The sequence below is a fragment of the Zeus faber genome (genome assembly GCF_960531495.2).
Source record: "Zeus faber genome assembly, chromosome: 22".
NCBI lineage: Eukaryota > Metazoa > Chordata > Actinopteri > Zeiformes > Zeidae > Zeus > Zeus faber.
Genome location: NC_137209.1, coordinates 9,629,802 through 9,647,254, shown reverse-complemented (window position 1 = coordinate 9,647,254; position 17,453 = coordinate 9,629,802). Strand labels below are relative to the sequence as shown.

General features: G+C 44.4%; 3 protein-coding genes across 3 annotated transcripts; all 3 read right to left on the bottom strand.

Annotated features, from left to right (window-relative positions):
* Positions 1–705: 705 nt before the first annotated feature.
* LOC307246947 (histone H1-like) lies at positions 706–1,311 on the bottom strand (the record flags this gene model as incomplete). The annotated part of the gene is made up of 1 exon (XM_080023002.1): positions 706–1,311. The coding sequence occupies one exon, from the start codon at positions 1,309–1,311 to the stop codon at positions 706–708; it is 606 nt and encodes a 201-aa protein (XP_079879128.1).
* Positions 1,312–2,908: 1,597 nt separating this feature from the next.
* On the bottom strand, positions 2,909–3,283 carry LOC307246969 (histone H2B 1.2-like; the record flags this gene model as incomplete). Its single annotated transcript, XM_080023024.1, has 1 exon — positions 2,909–3,283. The coding sequence occupies one exon, from the start codon at positions 3,281–3,283 to the stop codon at positions 2,909–2,911; it is 375 nt and encodes a 124-aa protein (XP_079879150.1).
* Positions 3,284–4,249: 966 nt separating this feature from the next.
* LOC307246956 (histone H2A-like) lies at positions 4,250–4,636 on the bottom strand (the record flags this gene model as incomplete). The annotated part of the gene is made up of 1 exon (XM_080023011.1): positions 4,250–4,636. One exon carries the CDS (start codon positions 4,634–4,636, stop codon positions 4,250–4,252), a length of 387 nt encoding a protein of 128 aa, XP_079879137.1.
* Positions 4,637–17,453: the final 12,817 nt, after the last annotated feature.

Here is a 17,453-nt window from a genome sequence, read left to right as displayed (position 1 = left end):
TTTAACTCAAGTGGTTTGGAAAAACTAGAACGAGCCACAGTCCTGGAGCCACTTATATAGTCCCTGCTGCGCTGCTGCTGTGTGCTGATTGGTCCAGAGCTGGTTCGTGGTCACGTGGTTCTTCGTGAGGCCCAAAGTAGACAATGCGCTGCACAAACGACCCAAAAATGGCGCCTCCCAACAATGGTTTAACACGAAGGAACCTGCACCGTTGTGATTATTGTTGAGATCAAACTCAAGGCGAAATGAAGAAGAGCTGCACAGCATGAATACGCACGAGTCACAGGAATCAAAATGAATAAAAGCTTAATTTAAGAAACGACAATAATCCTTAAATTGACTTTTTAAATTAACTGGTGTTTGGTTTGATGTTGGAAAAAGTTTGACATTCAGGTTTGCATTGGTCAACCTGCTCATTCTATTCTTAGCAGTGAATAATAATTATAATTATTAGAATTGTAAAGTATGTTCGATATGTGTATTATAAATATACAGTGTAAATTATTATTATTTATAGTATAATTATTTTTGGCTGCCCTCTGAATCATTGCTGTGCAAAGACTGAGTGTTATTATCTACTGAATATGGATGTTGATTATTGTTGTAGGGAAATGATTTTTCCCTCCAGTTGTTGTAGGTTGCTCTCTATGAGGGTGTGGGTGGCTCTAAAAAGAGCCTTCGCGGGTGGAACAGTAAGGTGTGAATTTATTTCTTCTTGGGAGCGGTCTTCTTGGCTGCTTTAGGCTTAGCAGCCTTCTTAACTGGAGCTTTCTTGGCAGCGGGTTTCTTGGCGACTTTCTTGGGGCTTTTCAGCATCTTCTTGGGGCTCTTCGGCGCCTTCTTAGCCGCCTTCTTGGGGCTCTTGGCGGGTGGTTTCTTGGCTTTCTTGGGTGACTTCTTTGCAGCTGGAGCCTTCTTAGCCGGACTCTTGCTGGACTTCTTGGCCGCAACGGGCTTCTTGGCCGCAGCGGGCTTCTTGGCTTTTGGAGTAGCGGCTTTCTTAACGGGCTTCTTGGTCTCCGCCTTGTTGATCTTGAAGGACCCGGAGGCCCCGCTCCCCTTGACCTGGATCAGAGTCCCTCTGGCCACCATGGTCTTGACGGCCATCTTGACACGGGAGTTGTTCTTCTCCACATCGTATCCCCCGGCAGATAGAGCCTTCTTGACGGCGGCCAGGGAGACACCGCTGCGCTCCTGCGAAGCGGACACCGCTTTAAAGACCATCTCCGCCACGCTGGGTCCGGTCTTCTTGGGACGCGGAGCCTTCTTCTTGGGGGCTTTCGCCGGAGCGGCCGGAGCGACTTCTGCCATAGTTACTTCTCTTCAGGCTGGTTGAGGGAGTTGTCTGTGGGGTCCGAGCAGATTGAGGCTGGAACGAGGCGGGGGCTGTACTTAAACACACCATGAGAACCGCAGAGACTCAATCCGCTGAGTCCTTCGCGCTGCGGCAGAAACGTCTCCTCACTTTGTGTTTTCTCTGCTGACTTTTGGGGATAAAATACACGGATCCAGTGAGTTCTGGGGCTGTACGTGTGAGGGACACAAAGACAACTTCTTACCGTTCAATAAAAATGTACATTTAGTGTCGGGGATCGATGCGTTGTTTAAACGGACACTGGAAAGCTGCGTTTTGCACCATGGAAAGGTTGGCTTCACATCTCCACTTGTTTGTATTTAGCCTTTTTTAACTATTTAAACTGAAAACTAGAACAAAATCAAATGTCGCCCATTTAGTAGAGATGTTGGACAAGGGACAGGAGGTAAAATGAGTCCTCCAGTCCGATGTGTGATCTATTAAACAAATACTTTCCCCTCGCCTTTAAACACACATGCAGCGGCAGTGATAGGAGAGAACCTTGATTTTCTCAATTTATGACATTGGATTTTCAAATGAAATAGTGATGACGAAACGACTTTTATTCAAAACAAATGACTGATGAAGAGGATCAGGAACATAAGATGTTTGTTGTCTAAAGTTAATTTATGAGGTAATATTCATCACACCATTTTGGACACTGATTATTTGATAAGATGTTGAGACATTGAACAGTGTCAAGTGTCTATCTGTTAAGCCTTCAGATATAAGCTATTCTATCCATATTTATATATCCTACTACTGCTCAATTCAATTAATACAATCTCATTCAGAATTATTCGATATGTAGGAAATAGTGAAAGATTTATGAACGATTAGGGCCTCATGATGGAGCTGTCGTGTAAAAAAAAAAAGTTTTCAAAAGTTCTCAGAATTTGGCTGTGTTGAAATTAAAATTTAACTCAAGGGGGTATTATTCTATATGAATTAATTAGTTTTTTATATAAAATATCCAAAACAATTCATGGTAGTGTATATTATCATAATTGATTTTATAAATAAAAATGCTTATTACCCAATGAACATGCAATTTAAAGGACATGTTTGTGTAACATTACACTTCTATCTAAACTATGTGATGTCACAGTAAAAACATGACATGGGTTTATTTGAACATCATTTTACTATGAAATCTGTGGGATGAGCTGCCTACAGTGCTGAGTAACTGTTGTTGGATGTTCAACAATGATCCTCAGCTGCTGCTTTCCTGAATGTTTTTTTAACGTATTTACTGCAGACAAAGTTCTGACTAACAATCCTATGCCTTCACTGTGTATTTCAGAAATTCTCCCTATGGTTTCCTCCCGGTTCTCTGCGTTAATGAGATTATTCAAATGTACAATTATGAAATGTGTATACATATGACAATATATAAAATAGAATTTATAACAAATCCAAACAAACATCACAATATACAGCTATTTACAATGCATTACATATGACATCTCACTAACGACTACCGGAAAAGCCTTCATTTGACAGGGTGGGTGGTCCTGAAAAGGACCTTTTGTTTTGAGAAGCTGAGCGCTCGGATTACTTGGAGCTGGTGTACTTGGTGACGGCCTTGGTGCCCTCAGACACGGCGTGCTTGGCCAGCTCTCCGGGGAGCAGCAGGCGGACGGCGGTCTGGATCTCCCTGGAAGTGATGGTGGAACGCTTGTTGTAGTGGGCCAGGCGAGAGGCTTCACCGGCGATGCGCTCGAAGATGTCGTTGACGAACGAGTTCATGATGCCCATGGCCTTGGAGGAGATCCCGGTGTCGGGGTGGACCTGCTTCAGGACCTTGTACACGTAGATGGCGTAGCTCTCCTTCCTGGTCTTTCTGCGCTTCTTGCCGGTCTTGCTGGGGGTCTTGGAAACGGCTTTCTTGGAGCCCTTCTTGGGCGCTGGCTTGGCGGCTTCAGGCATGACGACGGTGCAGAGACACACGGTATCAATGACCAGTCAGAGCTGGTGCTGCCTTTATATTATAGATTTGAAATGCAAACGCAGCTCTGCGAATCCCTCAATGTGATTGGGTACAGTTTGCAAGTGACACTGGGCATGCGCCAATTGGTTTCGAGGACTTGAACGCAGACTGAGTTTTGTAATCAAATACGTGTAAAGTTTATTTTAGCGGATTATTAAAAACACTTATATTGTGTCTAGTGCATGATTATCATGAGAGCAATTTGAACAACGTGCTCTTTTTTTGGTTGAAAACGAGATTGAGAAACAAGAGGGGATCGTTTTAAAAGTTAATATATTTTTTTTACTTTTAATACCGCTAAACTACACAAATGTTTCATCATAAGTGTTTTATTTTAAAATGAAGTGAAATAATTTAAGATGTATCAGGTAAATGAATACTTTTGGGGTATATTAAGACAAAATAGAGTAGATATTTACGAAAACAAACTGGGAGCAGGTGCACTGCAAAGTATCCAACATATAAAAGTAATTTTTATTTGGAAGCTTTCTGCAGATTTAAATGAATTACAGAACATTCAAAAGATAAAATCGCCAAACTCAATGATGCCGCAACTCGGGCTGTGTCCGGATTGGTCCAGTGCTGGACAGCTGTTGTGTTATTTGAAAAGTCCGCCAAAAGTAACGTTAACACAAAGGCATCCTATTATTTTTTTACGCTGTTTAAAAAGATACTTAGTGTATGAATGCAAACGTCAATTTTATAGTATTTAACCCAATGGTTGTGATTGGCGTTAGGGAATTGCAGTTACTGAGCTTCAAAGCAACCTGAATCGTGTACTATAGCACAATAACTAACTTTATTTAACTTAATCATCAAGTAGGTTTATAAGATTTGCTCTCTACAAAGATGTGGGTGGCTCTTAAAAGAGCCTTTAGGTTGTTTGTCGAAATGGTCCAGTAGATTTACTTTCCCTTGGCGGCCTTCTCGGTCTTCTTCGGGAGCAGAACAGCCTGGATGTTGGGCAGGACGCCGCCCTGAGCGATGGTCACTCCGCCCAGCAGCTTGTTGAGCTCCTCGTCGTTGCGGACGGCCAGCTGCAGGTGACGGGGGATGATGCGGGTCTTCTTGTTGTCGCGGGCAGCGTTTCCAGCCAACTCCAGGATCTCAGCGGTCAGATACTCCAGCACGGCCGCCAGGTAGACGGGGGCGCCGGCGCCGACGCGCCGGGCGTAGTTGCCTTTGCGCAGCAGTCGGTGTACGCGGCCAACGGGGAACTGGAGACCGGCACGGGAGGAGCGAGTCTTGGCCTTCGCTCTGGCTTTGCCTCCTTGTTTACCTCTTCCAGACATGATCACCAAGGTTTCCACCAACTAAAAAATGATGCGGTCACTAGGCAGCGTTATGATAAAGCCTTGCAGGCACGATCTGATTGGTCAGTGCTGACCCGAGTTTGGTCTTCCAATCAAAACCAAGATTCAGAACTACCGCAAACCCAAAGCAGTAGTTTGTGTCCGTAATCTAGTGGTTTTTTTGTAGATTCTCTCTGAAATTAGATTATTTTTATCAATGTTGTGCTTTGTTATTCATTGTTCATTCACAAAAAGATATTCTCGTCGCAAAGCCCTGCGCTGAGAAATACTGAATAGATTAATTTATTTCAAATTAGGGCCTATATGAAACTTACATAAAGAAAATAACAATATTTATTTTAGAAAGGTAATCGTTATGAAAAGGAACTGCAAAAAGAGTATTGGGGTGGTGTGAATGAATGAATAAAATAAAGAAAAGAAAATAAACCTCTCCTGGTCCAGGCAATCTGACGCGCAATAAAAACTGCCCAAACGCGTCTATTCTTCCGGAGGAGACTCGAGAAGTTTGGCGCGTCTGTCAGGACTCTCACCAGCTTCTACCGATGCAGCATTTAGAGCATTCTCACTGGCTGCATCGCCGCCTGGTGCGGCAGCTGCTCCGCTGCTGATCGCACGGCGCTCCAGAGGGTGGCGATGACAGCGGAGCGCATCATTGGCTGCCACCTCCCCTCAGTATAAGGCATCTACCACACACGATGCCTTTGGAAAGCACGGAAATCATAAAGGACTACAGCCAGCCAGGCTACGGACTGGTCACGCCGCTGCCCTCTGGTAAACGTTACCGGAGCATCCGGGCACGGACTACCAGACTCACCGACAATTTCCACCCTGCAACCTGCAACATCTGTAGTCACCTATGTAAATTAAATGTGCATCACCACAACTACATGTACATATCCACCGGCACTCCTTCACTTTATATTTATATCCATATCTTGTGCAATAGACTGACCAATTTCTGTTGGAACTGCTACAATGTTCCAATTTTTAGATTCCGTTGAAGGATTATTTTCTAATTTTACATTTTATGTAGATACACGGCGGCCTCTTGCCCGTATTTGTAACAACGACTGTTGCTTTTTTTAAATTCGATTCTTATTTTATTTAAAAAATGTATTTCCTCCTTATATTTGCCTTGTTATTTGATATTTTTATGACCACTACGTAGTTGCTGCCTGTCGTGCCCCAAGAATTTCCTTGTACCGAATGACCTTCTGTTGTACTGTACACTTGACAAATAAAACACTTTGAATTCGTTTGGTGAGCTTTCCCTCGGCCCAGACGACCGGTAGCGACCCTGTCTGGACCCGTTTCTCGGCTTCGAGGCATACCAATCGGGGGCAGCGGCTTTGTGGAAACTGGGAGCTCCGGTCTCCACCTTCGCTTCCACAGAAGGCGGTTTTACCATGAGGCATGAGAAGACAATTGCTTGGGGCCTCGTGAATTTGTGTTTCCTTATAAAACATGGACGGCGCTGTCGGAAGGGTGTCTATATAAGAGCTTCCAAGATGCAACTGATCAGTCATCCAATCTGTGTTTTTGCTTTTGGGTGTCGCTTTTCCAGACAGCGTTTCTGCTTTCTGCACCAGAACCGAGCGAGCGTTCCGCCAGGTTGAGCGCCTGTCGCACTGAGATGTAGGTCTCCGATCCGGACTGCAAACACCGTGCACACCCCCGGCATGGGCTGCAAAAGGGAATTACTGGTTTAAGTACGCACACGGGGATGCTCCAAAATAATATTTGAATGCTTTTGGATCTTGGCTTTAACCGGCGTGCCTACGCGTAAAACCCCGTGTCCAGGAGCCCCCCCACACACACATGAAGTTATGAAAGGTCCGCTTGCTCGACGCGCAACGTCACTCCAGTCGGTAAACTCCATAGTTGGACATGGACAATGAACACCTTGAGCCTCTCTGTGAAACCCGGTGTGTCCTGTGCCCATTCTCCAATAAATGTGATCAATGTTTTAATGGGCTATGGCCAAAATGTGTTGTATTCTTGTTTTCAGTCAGCTTCGATAACCTAGTTGAGATGTACATGATTCCCGAAAATCATCCCAACACAGAAAGATGTGTGATGTTTCGAATGTGCAGAAAGTTGTGAACACGACCAGAAACTGAAACACTGCTGAAACACGTATGAGTTATGGAAGTCCAGGGGTTTATAAATTAATTTAAATGAATTAATTTATCATTGCCATTAATTGGTGCCTCATGCAACAACATGTGGCAATGTGGCAATCTTTTTATTGCAATATGGTCTTCTTCTAACTCCCTGAAGGGGATTTAAAGTTATTCAGTTAGAAGTGTTAGAACTCTCATTTGAGTCTGTCCTTTAGTTCTGTTGCTTTGTTCACTGAAAAGAGCTGCCTCCAAAAAGTTGTTGTACACTAGTTATGATTGCGTTAAGCAAAATGGAGAAGGGCCTCTCATTGGTCTTTGCCCTCGGCCTCCAAATCACGAAAACGGCCCTGTGCTTCCATTACAAAGGATGTAGATTTCATGGAGCAGAGTTTCCCTCCCGTTCCATCCTTGGATCCATGCCTGGTGTCGGTATTAGGAGTCAAACACAGCATGATCGGAGGACGGTGGACCCCCCAAGCAGAGACCAGGATATTCTTGTTGCTCAGCGTTTTGTTTTTTTCTTCTGGTTTTATAATATAATTATTCTATTCACCACAAGGTGTCAGTTGATATTATTCACATTTTGAAAAAAGATTGTCCAGTCGCAAAGTATTGTGCCACGCTTAGCTCTCTCCCATCCAAGGTAGGACCTACTATTTTACAACAACATAATGAATAACTGCATTTAATTCCAATTAGGGTCTAGATGAAACGTCGATAAAAAAAATGGCAACAATTTATCCTAGAAAATCAAACGTTCTTCAAAAGGAACGAAATGGTAGGAGGGTGAGAGGATTAATAAATTAATAAAATAACGAATTTGTTTGTGGGGTCGGGCATTTATTTTTAAATAGGGCCCATTTGAGTTGTAATTTGAGTTTCTGTCCAGCAGAGACCAGGCAAATTTTTATTGCTCAGCACTTTTGATTTTTCGGGGTAAAAGTATCTATAACACGACAACGGCGGAACGCACTGACATGGTTGGGGTCTCATTGGAACCGGGACCTTTCAGATGCCTTGTCGTTGGAGTTTGATCAATATCGACCTACATTTGGAGCAGAAAATACTGAAAAACTGTCCTAATTTCATTACTTTCTAGATCTGGCTGCTTTGTGACATCATCATCCGACGGCATACAAGTCCAAACTTCTTCTGACCGAAGCCAGTCCCCTCTAGCGACTTGCTCCAGCCACTTGGACTGCGTAGCGTTCACAGACAGCCCACGTAGACGGACAACCCGAGCAGGGCTCGAACCTATCAGCGTCCCGTCGTCCCAGAGGCGATAAAAAATGTGTTTGGGACGAGCAGAGATCTTCCCTGTGATGTCAGGGCCAAAAAAAAAACTTTATTTTTACGCCAAAAAATGACGCCAAATATCCATTTATTATCCGGTACCAGCTAACAGTGATGTAACGAGCGAAACTGGGAAAACACAGTTTAAAATGACCAGCATCAGCTGGTGCCGAAATCAAATCTTTACCAGCAAAACAGACCCCCATGCTATAACTGAAAAAATCTAGTGTCGGAGCACCATAACAAATGAAAACATTGCAATGACAGCACACCTTAATGCACCGTAAGTACCATATGTTAACCCACAATTCTGTGCAGGCACACTTTTTTAACAACATTTTTTTTTTTTTACAAATCGCCTATTATTCCTTATTTAAACGTAATTGTATAATATTATATAAGGCTTTTTTATGTTATTGTATATTGTTTTTTATTTGGTGAATGATTGACACCAAGTATGTGCCACCATGTAGCAGATGACTTGGCTCACTGTGTTATAAAAATACCATGAAAGTTTAGTAGCCGCATGTATACTGTAGACTCAGTGCTCGAACTTGAAAAACTGTAACTTGTGCTGCGTTTTACAATACGCTGGAAGCTATGATCACTCAAAGAAGACATTTTTGCACCGCAGAAAGTTCTAAGAACCATTGGAGGAACCAACCTTTTCCTTTGTGTTTAAAATGTCACCCAGGAACGATCGTAATTCTTTAAACACCGTTCTTCAGGGGTATTTCAACTGAACGTCAGAAGAGCAACAAACCCAATTCCACTGTGTTTGTAACTTGTGCTGCCTTTCACAGAAACTAGAAAACTGTAATAAATTGGACCCAGTGTATTGCTGCCTACCTATTATTATTATTATTATTATTATTATTATTCCGTCGTAAACAACCCTCTGCTTTAGTCTTCTCTGAAATGAAAAATAGAAATAGTGTCTATAAGCAGTGAGCCAAACAGTGTAGATACCGTACGTTTAAGTTATAGCGTTGAGTAATACCTGGGTGCCTGCAGGTGCAGGGGCCGTCTCCACGACAATGGAGACATAATTTTACCTGCAGGCGATTATAGTAAAAATGCCCTTTTTTTAAATCTGGTTTTATCTTTAGTGTTTTTTAAAAATAGGGGGTGCCACAGAACACAATTTTAGGAAAAGTCAAACACTGGGTGTGGCGGTTCTCATGTTAAAATAACTTCAATCTTGAACGCTAATCACCTATCTCACACCATTGGCCATAATGAAAAAGTAACAGCCATATAGTGTTAAAAAAAATGGAAATATGAAACTACTCAAAAAATCACCAAAAATAAATATTTTTGGAGTATACAACCAACCTTACACATTAACCTCTGTATCAATAATTTCCAATCCGTCAAAATAGGAATACAGTTAAAAAGTGTACAGAACATTACAGATCTCTGTTTGAAAGATATATTTATTACATTTCTTTCAATTATTTAGCGTTCTGTTTTAAATTGTTGTGAGCATGTCCTATGTGTAGTCGTCGATCAAACACTCTCACGCCCAAACTACATCAGGTTAGTGCAGCGTACGGGCGTTGGGCGGAGCGTTATTTATCAATATTTATCATTTTTATTTATCTAAACAGGTGAAAAAATACCGTACATTCTTATGTAAATTATGTATAGATAACGGTTGAAATGTTATAAATATGGTTTAAAAAAAAAAAAAAGCTATTTCATGGGAGAATAACACGGCACGGTGCAATCAATGAGTTTGAAAGACACAGATGTATAGTTTTAACTATTTTGTTTTATTTTGAAAAGTTCGTAGTAATAAGAGGAAGTGGTATTCGAGAATATCAGTCATACTGGTCATTCATTGGTTGAGGTGATTGGATGAGAGGTGTGCAAAAAGCGCAAGAGTGTGTGTTCTTGTTGGCATTCATTGGGAGGGTGAATGAACTCTGCAAAGGGAACCCATCCTACTCTATCGGCTTCAGTCCGTGGTTTTCGACGTGGAAACCCTGATGATTGATCAGCCAGTGAATCATCAGACAGTGAATCATCAGACAGTGTTGTGAGCTCTGAGGTCAAGGCTCGGAGATCCTGGGACTGACGTTAAGCGAGGCGGACCATCTCCGGACCCCTGTTTGCCATCTTGTCCTTCACCGGAGATCGACAGACCGGCAAAGTACACACAACTCCTGCACGAGGTACCGCACTTTTATTTGGTTGCTCTCCGGAGTGAAGCGGCCAAATAGTTTTGGGCCCCTCCGCTCACAAGCGTCGCATCAGGCCTGCAACGGAGGGACTTTTCCTCACTTTGGTGTGTGTGTGTGTGTGTCCGTCCCACTGAGTTTGGTGTGAACTTGAATTAAAGGTAACCTGCATTTTTCGGTAGATTATTCTTTTTCTGTTGAAGGGAATTATTGCGGTAACTTTAAGTTATTTAAGAGAAGGAAAGGGTCAAATATAAAGGGGACTGAATTTTATTGCTTTTTATTTGCATTTTCACAATTGAAAGAGGATTTTATATTGTTTTATTTTTTTCTAAAAACTGAATACAGTGATGTTTGCTTATTCCTTTTGCTCGAGGTATTTAAGCATAAGATAGTTTGGTCAAGGAGTGATATGCTTATCTCATTGCAGTAAGCTTATTACTTAAATGTTGATAAGTGTGTTGATTTGATAATTGGATTAAGTAAACATAATCTAATAGTGATATTGCAGTTCATTACAAGTTAGTAAATAAACCCAAGATAGTTTAAAGGTAACAGAGAAATGAGAACGTTACCTTAAGTTCTTTATTGCAAATCAAGTTAACTGAATGAAAGAACTTAGGGCCCCTCCCTGACTAAAATAAGGATAGGTGGTCTACATACATATGTGGCCCACTGTGGATTTTAGGTACATTTGGTACCTTTTGACATTTTTTTTTGTTTTTTGGCAGCAGCATTTAAAAGGGAAGAATCAGAAACAGTTGGCTGCATCCTTGTCATTACCAAGTTACAGCTTTAAAATGTCGCAGCTCTGAGATATATAGATTTAATTTAATATATAAATGTGTGTATGCCAAATAGCCAAAACCGCATAGGAATGTTAATAGTTGACCAACCCATAATTTAATTTCTGCTGTAGCCTTTTGTCAACCCCTTTCATGTCTCTCCATGATGAAGAGCCAAAGTTTACATCACCTCTTCAGACCATGTATGAACCTGTTGAGAGAAGATAAAACTGTAATGCATCTTGATGTGGTTGTTGCACGTTGAACAAGACCACCCAAAGAAACGTTGAGGCACTCACAGGTGTTCTCGGAAACCTTGATCATGGAGTTGTAGACCCCCCTCTCGGAGCACATTTCCTTGTGCTTTGGGAATCGCTTCTTGTAGAAAATGCTTCTGTTGTAACAACAGGCGTATCGTCTGTCTCCTCCGGTGGTTCTTGAAAGTATTTAGTTTCTCTCGTCAGATTCAGGTGGAAATCCGCTGTTTGAAATTTTCAAGTCCGGGATAACGCAGTATCGCTGTCGTTTCCAGCGTCGCATCATAGACAAGTGAAACTGAAGGCTTCTGGTATTGCGCTTTAACCATCTGTTCACGGAAGTGACATCAGCTTTTCTTCTTCGTTGATCTATATATGCCGCCTACACAACAATGTATCCAGGTGTGTGTAAAATATAAAGGTTGAACTCTTATCAAAACGGTGTCACATTGTGACTTTACTTCACATGGAATATGGAGAAAGATCTTCACCTGGATGGTTGCTTTAAAGGGATCAATCGGTGTTCACGCTGTTCAGCATCTCGGTAAGTGAACTGTGTTTCACCATGTAATCTAACTGGAATATTTAACTTGACGGTTTTACATTTATCTGCTATTTATAATACAAACTTTATTTTGAAAATAGGTTGAGAGATTAAAAAAAAAACCACAAAGGTACACATCTGGAAAAATCTGATCTTCTGGAATGGCTTTTTCAACTTAGTTGGTGGCTTTAGGCGATTTTAGAAATGCGCAACATAGTGGGTTTCGCTGCAGGGGATCACATATTGTAATGTGAGGGGAGATGGAGAATGACTCTGACGAGTTGTTTCAGTGGTAAAACAAGAACAGGTTTATTATACGAACACTCAAACCACTCCTGATGAACTCTAGCAGGAAGAACATCTTAGCCAACAACCCCCTTTCCCCCTGGACCCTCACCTCATCTCCTCCCGCCTCACCCCGGGGCACCCTAGAATAGGCACTCCACTATTACCCTCGGAACACTACACTGCCCCCACCCAAGAGGTTAGCTATCCTCAACCCATGAATCAAGTACAATGTCCCGCAGGTGTTTGGGAAGCTGGCGTTGCCGTTGGGGATTTCCTCCGGCATCAGAGGTTGGAATAGTCGCACACAGTTGTTCCTCAACTCCCCACACCTCCTCAGTGGGAGCTAGGGGCCTGTATGGAGCGAGCCAGTCATGGTGGAGGACCATCACCCAGTTCCGTTTGATCAGCCGTACCCTGTACACCATGTCCGACAACTGTTCCAGCACCGAGCAAGGCCCAACCCACTGGCTCGACAGCTTGGAGAAGAGCACCTTCTGTCTCTCTGCACCTGGGACCCAGGTGTGGGTCTACTGTCCAAAGTCCCCCGCAGCGGGAGTCAAAGGCCCACTTCGGCCGGGACCCAGCATCTGCCAGTGCCTGCATGGTCAACCCGTGCACCTCCCTCAGCATCTCGCGGAGGCTGTGGGAGTAGGTCAGACTGGCTCCGGGCTCAGCCCGAACACCAAATCGACTGGGATACAGATTCATGTCCAAACATGCAAGCGCTGCGGGAGCACTCTTGGTGGACTTGAACTACCACCCGGTATGCCCACAGGACCAGTGGCCGGTGGAGGTCCCAGTCTCACTGTTTTGACTCCCAGCCGCGGGCAGACCTCGCTGAAAGCTGCAGCCTTGATGTTCCGCTACTTCACTGCAACTCTTCAGCGCACCGACGCGCCAGAACATCTTGTTGACCAGATGTTTGGCGATGGTGGAGGTGGTCTGGTCAGGAAATGTGTACACCTCTGGCCACTTAATGAAGTGGTCCTTGGCCACAAGAACGTAGCAGTTCCCCCAGTCGGAGATGGGGAAAGGGGCCCAGGATGTCGACGTGCACCCGCTGTGCTGCATCGGGGCATGTGAGCAGTGAGTTGATCCCTTCTGGGCAGGGCAGGAGTCTCATCAGTGAACGAAAAGGTCCACGTCCTGGCGACATCCTGGCCAGTGAAACCGACACCGAAGTCGGCGGAGGGTCTTGGTGAACCCTGATGTGGCCCGCCTCCAATGTTTGGAATGGTGAGACTGAACTCTGTGCATAGAGGGCCTTGGTCTCGGGGTCAGTAGCTCTTGCAGCTGGCCCCTCTGGTCAGCCTCCAGACCCTCGCAGCTCATCTTGAACAGGTCATACAAGGCCTAGCTGGTCTCGGCTGACAGCAGTTGTGTAGAGCCCCCTGGGCTGCTGGCAGTGATGTGGAGGGCGCCCTGGTTTCTTGCGGAGACATGGAGGGGCCCCCGGTGGCTAGCAGGATGTAGAGGGGCCCCTGGTGGCTGGGATTGATGCGGAGGCCTGTTGTGCCCCAACTTCACAGCTGGTGTGGAGTGTCAGTCCCTGTGCGCAGGTAAACCTTTGACCAAGGAACATCCACTATAGCCTCCCACTTGATCAACCGATCCAGTCCAATAAGATTCAAGACGTTTGTCACATACTTCCATACATATATACAGTGAAATATCATTGCAACACACCCAGAGATTATGCACAATAAGTTCTAAACTGAACACAATGCTATCTAATTTCTACCTAATTAACTGATTCCTAAAACACAATGCAGTTAGTAAATTAAAATAAACTCAAAGGTAATTCAGAGTGGGGGGTACAAAATAGAAATAATGGGAATGGACTTGTATATGGGATAGGCTCTTGTATATAGAGATATGTAAATAAAGTGAGGTAGTGTGTGTGTGAAGATGTGCAGTATACAGTAGTACGACACAGCAATACAGTAACACAGAACAGCAATGCACCACAGTATGCAGTAGAATATGCTACATACAGTAAGGCAGTGGGGCCTGTGTCTCAGTGAGGACCCCTGATGAGTTCAGCATTGACAGTCCTTATGACTTGCGGGAAGAGACTCTGTCTCAGTCTCTCTGTCCTCTCTGTGTGACTGCGGAGGCGCTTGCCCAACCACAGCAGCTGTAACAGTCCATTGTTGGGGTGGTGAGGATCCTGTGGGGTCTGCTACTACACCGCCTGGTGTATAAGTCAGGGAGGGGAGGGTAGTGCCAGTGGTACGTTCGGCTGAATGCACCACCCTCTGCAGGAGCCGCCTATCCTGAACAGTACAGTTCCTAAACCAGGCAACGATGTTGCCTGTCAGGATGCTCTCCACTACTCCAGGGTAAAAGGACTTGAGGATCCTCACCGAGACCCTGAATTTCTTCAGCTGCTTGAGGTGGTAAAGATGCTGCCTCGCCTTTCTCACCACAGTGTCTGAATGTAAAGTCCATGTTAAGTCCTCCGCTATGTGGGCTCCCAGGTACTTAAAGCTGCTCCCCCTGTCGACAGAAGCCCCATTAATCACCAAGGACGCGTGTTTCCTCGGTTGTAATCCCCTCCTCAAGTCACCAATTTGCTCCTTAATTGAAGTTCAGGAGGAGGCTGTTGTCCTGGCACCAGAGTGACAGGTCAGCCACCTACTCGATGTAGGCCTTCTCATAGTCGTCATTCATGAGGCCCACCATGACGGTGTCGTCAGCAAACTTGATGATCTTGTTGGAGCTGGACTTGGCCACGCAGTGGTGTGTACAGTGAGTACAGTAGGGGGCTGAGGACGCAGCCCTGGGGTGACCCCATGTTCAGGGTGAGGGAGCTGGATATGTGCCTCCCCACCCTAACCACCTGGTGCCAGGCTGTGAGGAAGTCCAGGATCCAGGCACACAGCAGAGTGTTCAGTCCTAGCTCCTGCAGCTTGACAGCCAATCTGGTGGGGACTATGGTATTGAAAGCTGAACTATAGTCGATGAACAGCAGTCTCACATGGGCCCCCTTCCAAGCCATCAAGGTGCATGAGCGTGATGTGCAGTACCTGGGAGACCACATCGTATGCGGATCTGTTCTGCCAGTACGCAAACTGCAGCGGATCCAAGGTGCGGGGGAGGGAGGCGCAGATGTAATCCTTAATCAGCCTCTCGAAACACTTCATGACAACCGAGGTGAGAGCCAACAGGCGGTAGTCATTCAGGCAGGCAGGAGAGGCGATCTTCAGGAGAGGGATGACTGTGGACCTCTTGACGCAGGACGGGACCACCGACTTAGCCGGGGAGGCATTGAATATCATTGTGAGCACTGGGGCTAGCTGTTAAGCACAGATCTTCAGAACTCGCTCAGATATGTCATCTGGGCCCACAGCTTTCCTTGTGTTCACCTGCATCGGAGCCATCATGACCTCATGCTCAGACACAGAGTGCGCCCTCATCCCCAGTGGTGTAACTCCAATAAGCAGGTGAGCTAGCGGTGTTGTTGCCGTCCTTAAACCGCACATAAAAGGAGTTCAGTTGGGTGGCTAGGGAGGCGTCCACCCTCATGGCTGGGGAGGGGCTACTCTTGTAGTTCGTAATAGTCCACAGCCCCTGCCACCGAGCATCTGGTGTCCTGTTGCTCCATCTGTCACTCTGTTCCTGTACATCCATTTAGAGTGCTTCACCACCCTCCGCAGATTGTACGCCACTTTGTAATTGTCCATATTTCTGGATATAAGACCGTCGTTATAAGTGGCCATGCGCGTATTCAGAGCACCACGGATGGATTTATCAACCCACTGTTTCTGGTTCAGAAATAACAAAACTTTCACCGTGGGAACGATGCTATCGACTAACCTAGCTATGAAGCTCACAGCTACTTCTGCAAACTCGCTGACGTCACTGGAAGTTGATTGGAACATGTCGATGTCAGTCAGAGCGCCCTGATGTGCGGCCGCTGATTGGTCCAACCACCACTTTACGTCCCTCGTCACTACCGATGCACCGCTTGAAAACAGGAAGTAGCGAGTTAGCGGAATGATCCGATTTCCCGAAAGGAGGGAGCAAGACTCTCGTATCCGTTCTTGTACAGTGTGTAACAGTGGTCCAAAGTTCTAACTCCCCTGGTGGCACACATGATGTGTTGATGGAAATTAGTCAGAACTTTTTTTAAGAGTCGCCCTGTTAACCCTCTGAAGTCCAAGCTGAATTCAGAGAAGTGTTGTGATTTTGGTATAGTCTGATATTTATTTAAATATAATCAACCTACACTTTCACCAAAGTGGTAGATATATCTATATGAAGGACAATCACAGCTACATTGATATGCCATCAATTGTTTGGTAAGTATCATTATGCAGCTTTTAGATCGATCTAAAACACACAATATAAAGTGTTTTTGTATACATGGACACAATACAAAAGTTGTTCATCAAGGTCTGGGTTATATAATGAAGTAAAAATAGTTGATTAAATCTGATGTCTAAATAGGTAAAATCAAGGTCTTATCACAACTGCTCACAACTTTATTTCAGTTGACCCAAAGTGTGAAATGAGCAATCAGCTAATGACCTTAAAACTCATGACCCCCCGTGGGGGCCATTAGAGGTGTCGATCGGCAGCAGGCTGGGCCCTCTCTGTCAGACTCCCAGACAAAGGAATGAGGCTGTAAGCTAGTGGCACAACGCAAGAAATGTTTTGGGTTTTGAAAGATTTATTGAAGACCTCAAAGTACATGCTCTAAGTGTATGCTGTACGATACACCCTGTACATCACAATATACAAAAACATGGTTTTAGGTTATAGGTGAGTAGAGCAACTCTAGAACAGACAATCACGTTCAAGTCAAATGAAGGTTTGAATTCATGAACTATTAATCATCTATCTATGAGATGAGTAGGAGAATGTGGTCTTGGCCTGCTAGCTGGGGCAAGATGATTTTCTGTGGCAGCTTGGAGAGGTGTTCTAATGTTAAAACAAATTTCAAAAAAGTGTAAAGTGATGTGATACAGACATCTCATATCAGACTACATACATTCATACTTTCTTTTGTTTCTATACATCACCCCTGGCAGGGGAATTACCTATTACATACAGCTCGCCAGCTTATGGACTGCATGCAAACAGTTTTTCGTACCATAGCACTATGAGGAAAACAAACGTCTGTGCTGGAAGAAAAAGTGGGAGATTTATCTTAAAGATTTGAATGATAACCTGCATTAGAAAAACAAACAAATGGACAAGAACAATAATTTTTATTTGAACTAGAAAAGTCTTTGATTAAACATATTTAGATGATAATTGCTCCTTAGCCTACAACTTAGCCTCTTCTTCCTCCTCCTCCTCCTCCCCAAGCTCATCC